At 57.2% G+C, this 15,538-nt stretch overlaps 1 protein-coding gene across 10 annotated transcripts in view; it reads right to left on the bottom strand.

Annotated features, from left to right (window-relative positions):
• CACNA1C (calcium voltage-gated channel subunit alpha1 C) overlaps positions 1–15,538 on the bottom strand; it is a 485,400-nt gene that overhangs the window by 90,809 nt on the left and 379,053 nt on the right. For all 10 annotated transcript variants that reach the window (XM_073789178.1, XM_073789179.1, XM_073789180.1 and 7 more), the window contains exons 12-13: positions 10,180–10,340; positions 9,116–9,341 (exon numbers count right to left, since the gene is read on the bottom strand). In XM_073789178.1, coding sequence (XP_073645279.1) covers positions 9,116–9,341; positions 10,180–10,340 — 387 coding nt within the window. The remainder of the gene's footprint in view (positions 1–9,115; positions 9,342–10,179; positions 10,341–15,538) is intronic.

Genomic DNA, 15,538 nt, shown 5'->3' with positions numbered 1-15,538 from the left:
TCTTACCTGTTCCACATTTGTGACAGCCTTGTCTCACCCAAACAGGCTTGAGCTCTTGACGGCAGAGGCCAGAGGTTCTCCTTTCATCCCCTGCATCTCTGTCCTCAAATAGATTCTGTGCAACCTGGCGTGTGTGACGGGCTGCCTGGCCCCGGTCGGCTAGAGATTGTACTAATCGTTCTGTTTAAGCAAGGAGTTAGAGAACTTCTGGGGGCTAGGACGCCCTCCCCTCTTACACTGAAAGCTCCCAAACCTGTCTGGAGATGACATGCCGGGGGTGGGAAATCATTTTCTAAATGCCGATTCCCAGGCCTCGCTCGGAACCACGAATCACTGCTGTGCGAGCACCCAGCCCCCGTCGGCAAGCTGGTATTTAGGAACCGAAACTCCGGCGCGTATCTGTAACGGGAACGTCCCGCTGTACTGGGGGGGTGGACGGTGTCTGCCTGGGGGTTAAGGTCACACAGACCCTACAGTGCACAGAATATTCTGGGAAAGTCTTCATGGCCATAGAAGTTGGTTCCTTAGTTTTCCCGAGGGCCGTGGATGTGAGGGAAATAGACCAGCCCAGCGCTGAGGTTCAGGCTGTCTGCCGGCCACGGGCCCAGGGGCGCCGGCCAAGGAGGCCCCAGACCCGAGGGAGAAAGTCACCGTGCGGGAGGGGGTCTGCCCGGCGTGGGGTGCGGCCCGCGGGCCTGGACTGAGGGCCTGGACGGAGCACGGCTGTGTCGCCCGTCATGGGGGTGGTGGAGACCCTCTGGGGACGCTGGGCGGAGGAGGCCTACTGAGCCGCCTACAGGGGCCGGGCCTCGGGTCGGAAGGCTTTTCTCCTGCTCCCATGTCCCGAGGGGTGCGTGGCCATCTCTCAGTCGATGGGGGGCTCCCAGCACGAGCCGCTGGCCTGACTGAGCCCCGTGGCCCGCCCGCCATCACGCCGTCGCGGTGACGCACAGCCGCCGTCTCTGGCTCGAGCCCAGACCCTTGGGGTCGCCCTCCAGGTGGCCTCACACCCACAGCCGCAACCCCGTCCTCGGAACCGGGCTACAGCCCCTCCGGCACCTGCCACCCAGGCGGGTGTCTCCCCCGTCCTGCCCCCGCACCCCCCCTCCTGCCCAGGCGAGGAGCCGCGAACGCACTGCCACCGGTGCTCTCAGCGACAGTAATAAGTTATAATACACGGAAAAAAATCGAATCCACTGACGTTAAAGAAAGGAGAGAGGGGTTTGCTTTACAGCCGGTGTCAAACGGACAGCAGGAATGAATGAATGAACGAACGAATGACAGAACAAGTCAGTGATTCAGGTACAGACCGTCACGGGTGGAAGGTCTCTGGAGAGCAGGGTGTTCACAGGCCCCGATATCTCTCCATGGATTACTCCGTAATCACAGAGGGCAAGGGCACAATAACGGTGACAAACGTGGCGGACACCCCTGGCCATGTTCCTACTCTCAGAATCCCCGACAACGGGACAACTCCTGGCGCCCTGTGACCCCCGACCCCTCCTCGGCCGGGCAGCAGGATGCTCTCCAAGGCCCCGCCCGAGGCCCCGCAGACCCTGTGGACGGCACCTCCCCTGCTACCCGCTGCGAGGCTGCAGCCCGGCCCCCCACTGTCCTGCCTGCGTGCCCCACACCGGCCGGCCCGGCCCTGGGGTCTGCAGGGCTCACTCCTTCAGTCCCCCAGGGCCTGCGCAACGCCCTCCTGGCAGCCACCCTGTCCCCAGCCTGCATTTCACATGCTCATCCCCTCCGGGGGGACGGTCCAGAGAGCAGGGCTTGTGCTGGGAGCACAGCCAGAGGAGGTGCCCTGGGAGTGTTTTGCTGGATGAAGGAACAAATCTTCAACATGACACCTCTGTACTTAACGGAGGGAAGGCAAGGGGACACAGACCCTGTGTGTGTGGAGCAGGGCTGGGGGGCGGGTCTCACACTCACCGGAGTCAAACCCACTTTGCTCAAAGGTGAGGAATGGCTCTCGCCCTCCCCGCAACGTCACTTCTGATCCCGTGGCTACCAGGCCACTCGTCACACTATTATGTGTCAGGAGGACAGACTGGTCCCCAGAGGCGTGGGGTGGGGGGGAGGTGGGCGAACTGGGTGCAGGGGTCAAAAGTCCAGTTATAAAACAAATAAGTCCTGGGGATGTGAGGCGCGGCACGGTGACCACAGTCAGCAACACCATATTTTACCCTGGAAAGTGGCCAAGAGAATAGATCTTAAAATGTTCTCATCACAAGAAAAGAAAAATCGTGTGTGGTGATGGATGTTAATTTGACTGTGGTGATTGTTTCCTAATGTATACAAATGTGGAAACATTATGTTGTTCGCCTGAAACGAGTATCATGTTATATGTCAACTACAGTGGACCCTGAACAACACAGGGGCTAGGGCACCGACCCTCGGCGGTTGAAAATCCGAGAATACCTCGACAGCCCGTGTCCTCGAATCCAACCAACCTCGGACTGTGTAGACCTGCAGTGCGAAAAAATCTGCATGGAAGTGAACCCTCGCAGTTCAAACCCCTGTTGTTCAAGGATCAGCTGTATGCCTTGACTCAAAAAAAGGAAAAAAGAAAAACGTCTATGATGCCTCAGTTTGCTACATAGGAAGTAGGGTCGCTGTGGCTTCTAGACGCTTGGGTAGGATTCCAGAGAGCAGTGTGAACATGAGTCTCTCCTGGGGACAGCGTCCCCCCCGGGGGCTCAGAACAAGCGGCCGCAGGTCTGAGGGCACCTGCCAGCCTTGGTTCACGAGCCAGACGGCGCCCAAGTGCCTGACTCACTTGCTCACGGACACACCTGGGCTGAGGAGATGCCGCCCTTGGACCAGGTCGTGGCTGTGGGCGCTGCGTGCATTCAGCCTCCTGTTGCTTCCCGTGCAGCAGGGCAGGGTGGAGGTCCCCGCGTGTGGCCTGCCACCTGTGCTCTGTGCCTCTGGAGGAATACCGAGCAGAGCTGGTGCCAGTGGCCTGGCGTCACAAGGGACCCCCCCGCTGGACGGAAGGCCCTCCATCCCTACGTGCACTCCCTGGAAGACCGACACGGGGATCGCTGTGGGGATACTGCGGAGCTCAGAGGAGACGGCTGGAATCTGGGGCCTGGCTCACCATGGCAGATGGCAGGTAACAGGGTGTGTTCTCCTCAACACTGATACCAAAGAGGCTTGTAGGTGCCGGGTGGCAGCCTCCGGGCAGGGCGATGGGAAGGCCCTGCACCTCTGTCCTTCTCGATGTCAGTCTGTCCTGATGTCTGTGACCGCTGTGGCCCCGTGTCCCAGGGTCCCTCTCCTTCCAGGAAGGTTGGTGGGTGGTGAACTGGAGGGTGGACGGCATATGCACCGTCGAAGGGGGCTTTCATCCTAATTGATTAAGACTGAAATACACACACTCACGCCAAAAAAGAAGGCGCCTTGGAGAAAAGTGGGCACCAGCAGAACAAAGGACTCAGGGTCTTGAACCTTGCAGAGAAGCTGAGAAAAACCAAGCCCCGCCTCTTCAGAATGATGCCCGCGTGCGTCCACGTGCACAGAAGAACCCTGCAGCAGTGGGGGTCTCAGCCCCCGAAGCACAGGCCGCTCGAGAGACTCGCCTCCCCTGCCGGATCACCCTTGGGGTCATGGTCTCTCTTCATCCCTCCCGTGGCTCGGAATCATCCTTCCCAGCAGCGTGTCCTGCCCACCCCGGGCCAAACCTGCCAGCTGAGATCTGGCTGGTCCCCACCCTGCCTCTGTCCCGGGCCGGATGCACAGTTTATGTCCGTCACTCTTGAGCCAAACCCCACCTGGGCAACAAACGCAAAGGCCTTGTCTTCCCTGTTTGCGTCAGAGGCCTCGGTCACACTGGGGACATAACCCCCCTGGGGGATGTGAGCTGATTACGACTGGCAGGGTGTCCTGGCCTCGACCGTGGGATTTAGGCAGGGCTCCTGGGAGCCTCTCAGAGTCCCCAGTCGGCCCTGTGGTTGTGTCGGGGTGAGACAGGGAGCCAGACGTCGTCCTCCCCTGTCTCCTTAACCCCCGAGAATAAGCACCTTCCTCGCTGACGGCCGGCCCGCGGGCTCTAGCGTCTGAGCTGCCTTCTCCATAGGCCCCGGGCCAGCAACTGGGCGGACGCCAAAGTTACCTTTATAATAGTGGCCCGTGAGGAGCTCAGAGCCTCCCTGGGGCCCTGAGAAGGGGGCCGGGAGGGTCTGATGCTCGTGGCCAGACCGGCAGTTACATGGAGAGCTCAGAGTCTGGAGGATTTGCAAAAGGCTCACACCTCGGGGCTGTGGGCCCCTGTGTGGTCACGATTCCCCAGTGAGTCTGTCTGTGCTGAGTCAGTCTGAGCTCACACCTCAGGGACGGCGAAGGGAGCTGCGGGGGAAGAGCGGTGGAAGAAAGAGAAGCATTTAGGGTTTAAGAGGGAAAACAGCAAGGGCTGGAGGGGCTGTGCTGCACGTGAAGACCAACTGTATAAAAAATGAGACGTAATTAGTACCTCGGGGCCACACCCAGATCTAAGCAAACTGAAGCTCTTCCTCCTCATAGAGTGAAGGTCAGGCTGGCCTGACAAACAGCAAACTAGACGTTGAAACGGGCAACATTTAGAGCCCCAGAGAGCCCCAAAGCAGGAGAAAGAGCCCCATCCGTCACGCAGCTGGAAGGCCCGCAGTCATTTACACAAAGACGACACAGGTTTCGGCCGCGTGCGTGCCTCTCTGTTCTTCTCCCAGAGGTGCCCGGACCTTCTCACCCTGCAGTTCCCCACCCATAGCACTGTGAATACTCAGCGATCAGCGGACAGCCTGGTGCAGGGGTCCCAGTCTTTTTATATAAAAATGAGACCCACAGGATGGTGGATATGCCTACACGCTGTACACTCCCTAAGGCACGCTCAGATTTTGACAAAGTGCCACAAAAATGTAAGCAGGCTAGCAACTCACTGTCATCATAAACCAACGGCTTCTCTTCCCGCAGGGGCCACGGATCAGCTGTAAACCCACCCGGTTCTTGCTCGTTCATTAAAGCCTTCAGGAACGCAAGTGACCAAGAGTGAGGGTGTTACAAGAGCAATACTGAATGTACTTGTATTTGCTATGTAAAAAAGAAACCATTTGGGGCTTCCCTGGTGGCGCAGTGGTTGAGAGTCTGCCTGCCGATGCAGGGGACGCGGGTTCGTGCCCCGATCCGGGAAGATCCCACATGCCGCGCAGTGGCTGGGCCCGTGAGCTATGGCCGCTGAGCCTGCGCGTCCGGAGCCTGAGCTCCGCAACGGGAGAGGCCACAACAGTGAGAGGCCCGCGTACCGCAAAAAAAAAAAAGAAACCATTCACAGATTTTGGTATTTTAGCTCTTAGTAATAGCAAGTGACCTGCCACACACTGTCGAGCTGCTCTGGACATACTGAAGGGTCATGAGGTCATGGCTGAGAACCACGGTCTAGATCGGTGTTCCCGGCCCTTAGACCACAGGCCCTGGGTGGGAGGAGGGCAGCCTGGAACTACAGGAGGGGATCCACGGATCCTAGCACTCTAAATAAAGAGCCTCACATGTGGTCAGGTGTGTAGCAATTAATAAAATTAAAATCAATTTTAAAACTTTGCTGGACTCCTATCAGGCCTTTATCATTATGAGTTTTCTCAGTCCAGAGCCATCAGAAACACCGTCTTCACCGGGTCGGGGCTACTGTCTAGAGGAGAGAGTGGAGAGGGAAGAATCAAGTTTCCAATTATACTTGAAGCTTCCTATTTTTAGACAAGAAAGAGGACAAAGGGCAGCGGCAGAAAATCAGGCCAGAGTTTCTCAAAGTGAGGTCATTGGGCCACTGGCTTGGAGCTCCCCAGGAGCTGCTGGCTGAACTCTCTAGAGTGATGGGTCCTTAATGAGCTCTCCTGAGAAGGTCATCTAGGTCTGAGAACCACAGTCACTGGTCCAGAAAACGCTGTTAAAAATAGTAGCGGGATGGCGCAAAGTTTCCTCCAAGAGATTTTAAAAGAGGAGGGAGAAACAGACTTGTTTGATGGCAGGACCAGGCTGACCTGTCTCAGGGGACCAGTACGCCCACCCCCCAGCCCCTATTTTAGGCACTTTCTGGCCACTGGAGTGTATTGGAGACCAGGTTCAGGAGGGGGCCTGGGACTCCCCCACACCTGGACTCTTTGCTGTCTTCCAGAAGCCCCCAGACAGTTTGGAGACTGGAAAACAGGAAGATGATGGCCTTTGCCAAAGTAACTTCCAATTAGACCATGAAATTCTTCTGTTTACGGATTTTATGGAGATCCGAAAATGCCACTAATCCTTCCTGTGGAGGGGCTTCAGGAAGCTCGCTGATAAAGACAGACTTAAAAATGGCTTCCTGGCAATAGTTTCAGATTAGAAATAGATAAATTGTTGATTAGAAACAGAATGAATGTGAAGTCTCTTCAAGATGCCATGAGAACATCTGGGAGCAAAATTCTTTTCTATAGGAATTGAAAAAACAGACAAAGCCCCAAGCATGTGGACCTTTGAGAATTACTTAAGAGGCACCTGAAACTCCAAATTAAAAATAGCTTGGGCTGACCCAGGAGAAGCAAGCAGAATCAGTCAAAATCCTTTACGTCTTGTCTCTGGAGACAGACAAGAGAGTTTAGCCATCAGCCCTGCAGCCCATGGTCATGGTCGGGGCACAGAGCCTTGTGGTCCCAGCTTCACCCCTGAGCAGCTTTGCGACCCTGGGCAAGCGACTGAACTCCCTCAGTCTTCTCATCTGGAAAATGGGACTAATGATAACAGCACCCTCTCTTATAGGTGATGGTGAAGATTTACAGGTCAGACGCAGGCGAGCACTGGGGTCAGGCTGTCCGGCACAGACCGAGAGCTGATGCACATTCACCAGGAGTGTCGTGACGTTTCTACTACTTTCATTTTGAACCGAGGATTTTCTGGGGCGTCAAGATATTCAGACATTGAGGAAGAGCTCTTTCCGGGGGCGGGGGCGAGGCAAGTGTCGCCCAGGAGTATCCAACTTGGGGATGTAACTCCTGCCTGTACTCTGAGTCTGTCTTCTGACCTTGAGGCCTCCCCAGGGCTGCTCTCCTGTCCCCAGCTTCCCGAAGCAGATGTCGCCCCTGCCTACTGTGCCAGCTCATTCCATTCTGTCTTAGATTTTCCTTTCATTGCCTCCCAGGAGCGGACTCCGTCTCCCCAGCTGGACTGTCTGCTTCTCCCAGGTTCAGCCCACACCATGCAGCCCACTTCCTGCCTCTCAGAGCTGGACAGTGTGTACACGGCAGACGACCAAATACAGCCACAGTGTGTGTGTGTGTGTGTGTGTGTGTGTGTGACCATTAGCTCTTTCCTCCCTCTTCCTTCTCCTGATAATGACATCAGTTACAATCAGAGTCACAGTGAACACTCGGTTACCAAGAATCTTCTCTGCCTGGCACTGAACGCAACTCTTCAAATGCCTCTTCTCACCCTAACCCTCAACGAACCCACGGGAGCAGGTGTGTTTGGGGCACGGGGGCTGCTGAGGGAACTGGGAAGAGACCAGTCACACCCAGGTGCCCTGCAGCACCCCCCCGTCTCCCCACAAGTTCGGAGACTCTGTGCAGAGACGGTTAAGTCCAGGGCCTGGCACGGGTGATACCAACCCCACTCTTCCCAGCAGGATCTCACTGACACCCAGTCTCCCCGCATCAGACTCTAGGGTGGGGGGCTTGTCCTTCTGGGGGCACGGTTGGAACCCCTCCCCTTCGGGTGCTCCTGACGTGCCCCTCCCAGGAAGACCACAGCCCACGGTGAGAAATACATATTATACTGCGACCCAGGCACGATCCCGGGGGTTTCTGTGAAACGTGTTTACATTCACGTGAGGCACTCCGATGTTTTCCACCCTATTTCATTCTTCCATTAAAAACGAGAATGAGGAGAAATTGGAACCCATGTACATCGCCAGTAGGAATGTAAATGGTCCAGTCTCTTTGGGAAACAGTTTGCCACTTCCTGAAAACCTTAACTACAGACTTATCACGTGACCTAGAAATTCTGCTCCTTGTATCCAAGAGACGGGAAAACACGTCCACACGAAAACCTGAACACGATGCTTCCTAGCGGATCATTCACGGGAACCAAAAGGCAGAAATAAACCAGACGCCCACCAGCAGGTGAGCGAATAAACAAAACGTGATGTCTATCCGTAGAGTGGAATACAGCTCAGCCACGAAAAGGAATCAGAGTGGAATACAGCTCAGCCACGAAAAGGGATGAAGCGCCGATCTCTGGACAACATGGGGGAGACCTGAAACCATCAGGCCAGGTGGAAGAGGCTGGTCACACAGCAGCACAGGTCGTACGGACATGAACCGTCCAGAGAGGGCAGGTCTGCAGAGATGGAGGCAAGGTGGTGACGGGCGCTGGAGGGGAGGGTGGAGGAGGGAAGAGGGCGCGTGGGGTCTGCTTTTGGGGGATGGAAACGCACTAAAACGGGACTATGGTGTTGGCTGCGAGACTGCAAATACATAAAAAACCCCTGAACTGGACACTTTAAAGAGTGAATTACATAGTATGTGGATTATCTCTCAATAAAAATGATGGTCGTGATCCAATAAGCTGGTCTCACCACCCAGAATGGGTCACAACACGGTGGAAACTTGCTGTCCTGGAGAGGCTGCCCGTCCCCGCCCCGCCTGTCCCGGGGGAGTTCGGGGGCCGCGGGTGGCGGGGGCGTGTCGAGGCCCCGTGGCTGCTTTCCATGCCACACGCGCTCAGCACAGGCCCGGCTACAAGAGCAGGTTCCCTCTCTAGCGGCCGGGCGGCCCCAAGAGCTGAGCTATAGGTGAGATTCCGGGGGAGCCGGAAAGGAGCCGGCAGCCCCTTCTCCTGCCTCGAGCCCACAGGTGAGGGCTCGGCCTCCGGACGCCGCCTGTGACCTCGGTGGAGGGCAGGCCCGGGGCTGGTGAAGCAGGGACAGAGGAGCCTGGGTCCCCGATGCCCCTGGAGGCCCCGCGGCTGCCACCCCTGCGCTGCCTGTGTGAGCAGCCGAAGGACCCTCTAACGGAGGCGCCATCTGGCGACGACGCGAGCCCAGGGCAGATCCTCCAGGACACAGCGGCTCCCCTCCCCTGGGCCCCCGGGGGGACGACGGGCCACGCACCTCGTGATCTTGAATATCCGCAGGAGGCGTACGCATCTCAGCACGGAGATGCCCAGGGGCGACATGATCTTGGTCTCCACCAGGATGGTCTCCAGGATGCCGCCGCACACGATGAAGCAGTCGAAGCGGTTGAACAGGGACACGAAGTAGGCCTGCAGCCCCAGGCTGTACATCTTGAGGAGCATCTCCGCCGTGAACAGGGCCAGCAGCGCCTTGTTGGCCGTGTCTGCGGGGACCCGCACGGGGGACGGGGGGGGAGAGGAGGTGAGCGTGGCGGATCCCTGCGGGGAAACCCCAGAGCTCGATCCCGCCACACACCGCTCGCTGCGTGGACTTGGGGGGGAGGGGTCTAGTTACAACCGCAGCAAACCTCCAGCACGGCCCCGACCCCCCGCATCCTCTGCCCCTCACAGCGACTCTGCCAGGCAGCAGGGCTGCTGCCACGCCCCTTTTCCAGAGACGAGAAGTGAGGCTCAAGGGGGAGCCCTCTGCCTAGACTGACCCGCCAAGAGCCGGAGCCGGGGTCCTCGTCTGCCCTCGTCACCGGGAGACGAGCCCCATCTGGGTTCCGGGAGACACCCGGGTCCAGGCCGTGTTCGCCTGACCCCCGGGCCGGTTCCGGGGCTCTGGCCAGGGAGATCCCTTCCGGGGCCCAGGGAGGGGTGGTGGGACCCACTGCCATGGAGGACATTCCCTGTGCTCAGGCCACGCTCGTCCTCTCCCTGGCTTTGTGCTCTCCGCCCCTCACAGGTTTTGGCCAGCACACCTGGAGGCCATACTGCGGCCCCAGGTACTGGAAACCCACTGGGGGCGGAGGGGCGGCAGCCAGAGATCTGATGTAGCCCAACAAGCCACAGCTCGTGGCCGTGTCTCCTGGACCCAATGGTGACGGCCAGGGCAGGCGGGGGGGTGTCACCTGGCCAGGGGAGCCCTGTCTTTGCAGAGTGAGCTGGTGCGTTTTAGTGGCTCACGAGCTGCCAGGCCGCGGTGTGCCCGGTGTCTGGTGTGCCTGGGGCAGGGCCGAGTCAGCCCGAGGAACGCAGGCCGGCCGGGCGGCCGCTCACCTTGGACTTCCGTGAGCCAGTGGGGCTGGTTGTAGTGCTCAGAGGCGATGGTGAGCGTGTTGAGGAAAACCAGGAAGATGACAAGCCAGTAGAAGACGCTCGACTTCACGGCCGCGCGGCACTTCCGCCTGCAGAACCGATTCCAGCGGCGCCAGTAGCGGCTGCAAAGGGGCAGAGAAGGACGGGGCGGGAGGCGGCTGTGAGCTCAGGTCCCCGGCCGACATGCCCCAAGGTGGCCACCTCGCTCCCCTGAACTGGCCCGACCTCACCAGGGCCAGAGACGAGCGTCCCACCAAGGTCACCGGCTCGCGGCTGGTGGTGTGGCCTTTGGGGGGGGGGGTCCCTGCTTCTCTGGGAATGTGGCCCCCTGGCCTGTGACCCCGAGCAAGGCCAGCCTTGTGTGAGGGTCTGGCCTGAAGCTGAAGGGAGGTTATTTAATTTCACAGTAACGGCATCACTAGAAATAGTATTGCAAGTCGTAAGACTAGTATTACTAGGACTAGTAATGGTTACCATTAGCGAACCCATGTCTGGCTGGTACCATATCGGCACTTCTCATGCCTTCTCCCAGATCCTTTAAACATGTCTGCAAAGCAGGCGTTGTCCCGATTTTCAGGAGAAAACCAAGGACCCTGGAGTTGGGCGTCTGGACTGACACCAGGTGAGGGCAGAGCCAGCGGCGTCCCCTCTTCCCGCCTGCAGCCCAGGCGCCAGGCGCTCCCCTCTTCCTGCCTGCAGAGCCAGCGGCGTCCCCTCTTCCCGCCTGCAGCCCAGGCGCCAGGCGCTCCCCTGGCTGCCGCATCCGTGAAGAGTGGGAGGTGGATCTGGACCAGCAGTGCTTGACTTGAAGGGGAGGCTGTGGAGTCCTTCAAGATTACATCCTCTGTTCAGAACAACAGGCACACTGCCCCCACCTCTACACGCAAGTTCACGCCATACGTGGGCCCTGAAAGCTCATACCTGGGCCGCGGGACACTCGCCCCCATGGCCTCTGGTTAGGGACTTTCATCAAACCTGGCTGTGCATAGAACCACCTGGGGAAAGTTTAAAAAAACACAACAAAAACACACCAGGCCCCGGGCCCCAACCCAGTGAAATCTGATTGTCTGGGGTTGAGTAATTTTTAAATAACCCCCAAATACCGTTGCTGTTTGCTAAGGCTCCCCAGATGGTTCTCATGTGTAACCATGGTTGACAACTGTGAAGCCAGATGACCCCAAGGAAACGCTCACATTTTAGGATTCACTGGTGGACAGGTTTATAGCTTGTCCCCAATCTCATCCTCCTGATACCGAGGGAATATGCGATATATTTGGTAATTCCGTTGACCAAACAGTTACCAGTTTAACACCATGTGAGGAGCGAAGGACGGGGTGCCAGGGAGACTGCGGGGGCCCTGTATCGAGAGGGGATCTGATTCCAGAAAACCAAACACAACGAGAGCAGCCACACGGTCACCGTCCAGCTGGGGGACGGTAAGAGGGGCGCCGTGGGCAGTGTCGGGCTGGAGGCGATGGAGGCCACAGCTCTACTCGAGGAAGGAGGAGAGTGAGGGGACGTGGACTTTGGAGGCGGAGTCAGCAGGCCTTTGACCCTGACCACGAGTGCAGGGGAGAGAGAAAGGGTGGAGGGGTGTCTGCAGGAGGCCGTCACCAGCACGGGCGCCCTGTGGAGGGGGGCTCGACCGGAAAACACCTTGAGGTACTTGCAGGTTGTGTCCGTAGGGATACCCACCAGGCGGCTGAGGACAGAGCCCCCGCTTTGGGACAGAAGGTGGGGGGTGGTGGTGATGGCTATCGTCCTGGACACCTGCACTCTTATCTGCATGAAGTCACAGGTCCCCAGGTCCCCAGGCTCAAGGCTCTGTTGTCGGGACCCTCCACGCGCCCCAGGCGGCCCTCTGGAGAGCCCAGCCTTATTTGTATTTCTGCTGTTTTGTCACCTGCGGCCCGTGGAAAACCCTGCTGCCATAGCTTTGCTGGAATCTGCTCTGAGATTAGAAGGCGAGGGGCACGTCTAAGGCGGGCCTTGCTGCCTGGGAGCTGCAGGAGGACCTGGCTTTGGCTTGCAGGGCAGGGAGGGAAGAAAGGATTAAGGGGGTGGTGTTCTGACCTGATCTCACCCCTGTCACTGAAGGGGCGGGGACGCCACCTCCAGGGAGCACCAAACCTTGGCAGGGACGTTTGCTGCTACTGGTGGGAAGAGTCGCTACATGGAGAAGAAAGGCCTGGGGGTCAGAAGACGGTGGTTCCCAATGCGCTGTGGAGGCTTCCATGCTCCAGACACACCACCGGGCGACAGCAGGGGTGGCAGAGGGCGCAGGGGGGACAAGGCAATGGGACAGGGGCCCAGGTGGTCCCTAGCGGGGGGAGCGGCCTCCGGCGGTGTTGGACCACGGCGCTAGGCACCTGCTCTCGCCAGGGCGGGACTCTGCTTCTCTCCTGCGATCGAGCTTGGTGATATTGCAGACAAAGTTGGTAAGACTTTTTTTTCCCCCTGAAAAACGAGTTTTCAGGACAAACTCATATCCAATCTTAAATGGCGTCAGCTACCAATTGGCCCTTGCCATCTACCTCTACGAGGATTAAATCACGAGCCGCTGCAGCTGCTGACCTTCGACACCTCCTGAAAGGAGTTCAGGGCAGAGGTCAGGAATGAGGCCCTCTTGCTCCGGGAACAAATAACTCCTCTTATCTACAAAAACACTAAGATCCTCCACGGTGACGTCTGCTGCCCGTGACTGGCAGAAACCTTCACGAGACGAGCAGAAACCTTCACGAGACGAGCAGAAACCGTCACGAGACGAGCAGAAACCGTCACGAGACGAGCAGAAACCTTCTGCAGAAAATATTGCTGGATTCTATGTATGCCCCTCCCCCTTCAAAAGAATCACATCTGTACTGACTTTCCCCTGCCTCTTAGGAGCAGTTTCTCAAAGCTCTCCGAGATGCTGTTTCCCGGGCTGTAGTCCTCATTTTGCCCCGAATAAGACTTAACTCACAACCCTCACGTTGTGCATTTTTTTAAGTCGGCAATAGGTTACACTGTAGTTGCAAAGAATGTTTTGAATAGAGACAAGATCATTTACAAAAATCACCAATAATTGTGATTCGGAGGCCAAAGGAATCACGGTTGCTTTCTTCCACATTTTGGAGGAACCGACTCCAACTCTGTCTCACACCCAGACCTTGACTGCGCTCTTCCCCAAGTTTGGGGCTGGTGGATGCGGGTGCCACGTGCCCGGGCCTGTCCCGGGGTCTGGAGCTGCTCTGCTGAAGGCCCTGCAGCTGTGGCTGTGACGGACGGGGCGGCACCCGTGGAGTTGTGCGCTCCCGAGACAGCCACTCAGGAGAGTCACGTGGGTTCGGACCGGGGCGGGGGTGGAGTAATTACCATCCAGAGAAAGTATTTAAAGATGATTACACGCCTCCCACCCTTCAAAATACAGCTTTGCTTGACAACTGGTGTCCTGGTAACGCTTCCTACTGCACAATAAATGCAATGGTTTATCAGAATGTGTAAGTGCACTTGTGTGTTTACATATGCGCGGAGGATATAGAAATTAAACGATAAAACAGGGAGGAGGAATGTGCCTGCTGTTCACGTTCCCTCCACTCTCACTGGGAACGTTGTCCCCTCGAGAAGTGGAACTTCCCGGACACAGACCTGGAGGTGACGGCAGCACGGACATGCCTCTCGCACGTCTTCAAACCCATGCGTCGCTGCGTTCCCACCGGACAGCTCTGCTCGCTCGCCTGGACCCGCCTGACCCCTTCCCGGCACTGGCCCGGCTCCTACCTTTCCATCGACACGGCTGTCCCCCCACCAAGCCTCCCTTTCTGGGAGAGAGCAGCCATTGGCCTTGCTTCAGGGCTCAGCAGGGGCCCCAGCTTCCCGGCGGTGCACTTTTCTAGACGTCCCAGCTGCCAAGTTCCAGTCACACTTACTGTCCGTGTTGCTCACTTAGCTACACGTTCAAGAAACATTTATTGAAACATCTTCCCCGAGCCAAGTACTAGCTATTCAGCTTAACACGCAGACGGGAAACTCGGGTCGGTGATACGGACCCCGAGGGTGCCGCGCGCCAGGCGGGCTTAGTAGAGGTGCCCCAGGGGCACACAGAAGGGCAGCCCAGCCCACCGTGGGGTGCCAGCCAGCCTCCCCAGAGGACGCGATGCTCCGTTTCCTGTAGGTCAGTATCTTTACTGTGTGACTCCGGCTTCTCCACTGAGATCGCAGGGTCCTGAGGGGAAGGGGCTGCATCCTGTCCTTTGTGATGGGCTCACAGCCCACCACTGTGGTCTTACACAGTAGGACCACTGGGCCGGCAGGCAGGTAGGGCAGCAGAGACAAACTTTACACACACTTACTCACTCCGCGTTGTGGACGGGGCTTAGGACCCCGCGGATGGGGTCGGGAGGAGGGGGCAGTGCTCCTGAAGGAGTTTGCTCGGCACAGAATTTTGGACAAGCATCTAGAACAGGAGACAGCACCCAAACGGTGGACACTTGGGGCTCTTTCCAGTGGCCAGAGCTGAGAACAAGCAACCCAGAAAATCCTTAACATTTAACTGTTTTACACAAAAGTAACCAAAAAATGGGTTATTAGCGACTGGGGCAAATTTGGGCATGTGCCTTATTGCTTATGGGATGGCAGAGGTGAAGGGACCTCGGAGGCACGTTTCTCTGAAGACGGGCGAGACAGGGCTCCCGGCCTCAGACCCCCGAGGGCTTCACTTCAGACCGCTGTGACGTCCAGATCCAAGCCCCAACATGTTATCTGGCTAATCCCCTCACGCTGCGGAAGGCGCTCAGGGGCGTCTGTTCCGTAACTAGGTCCTATTCTGAGCCCCACATGTTGCCAAGTTCCTTATTCCTCAAAGTAGAGACTTGGCTTACCAAGGGAACACCCTAACATTGCCCTAATATTACAAGTCCATTAATTTGCCCAAATTTCCCTAAAACCTCTGCTCTAATATTTCCTTTAAAGACCCTGTGACTTTGTATCACCGTCTTGCAAATGGAACAGGCCAGTTTGAGGCTCAAATTCTATTATTTGTCATTGTTAAGCTGAGAGAATGACCGAGAATACTTGGTGTGTGCGTTTAACTCCAATTTTAGATTCTTTTCAGGGTAAAACAGGCTCTTCACTGTTTACGAGGTTACTTCTGAGTTGCAGAAATTCTCTCTCCGTTTCCCGTGTTACTCTGTTTTTCTCCTGTGCCTCCTATACCCGTGTGAGCTGCCACAATCAGACAGACAGAAGGGCTGAGGACACCGTTCCTGCGTCTGCAGCAGACAGAGGTTTCTCAGGGTCGACCTTGGTGATTTCAATGGCATTTTCAATCCATTGCCAGCCT

The sequence above is a fragment of the Tursiops truncatus genome, chromosome 11 (assembly GCF_011762595.2).
Source record: "Tursiops truncatus isolate mTurTru1 chromosome 11, mTurTru1.mat.Y, whole genome shotgun sequence".
Lineage (NCBI taxonomy): Eukaryota > Metazoa > Chordata > Mammalia > Artiodactyla > Delphinidae > Tursiops > Tursiops truncatus.
The sequence above is the reverse complement of the archived record's forward strand: the minus strand, read 5'-3'. Positions and strand labels throughout refer to the sequence as shown.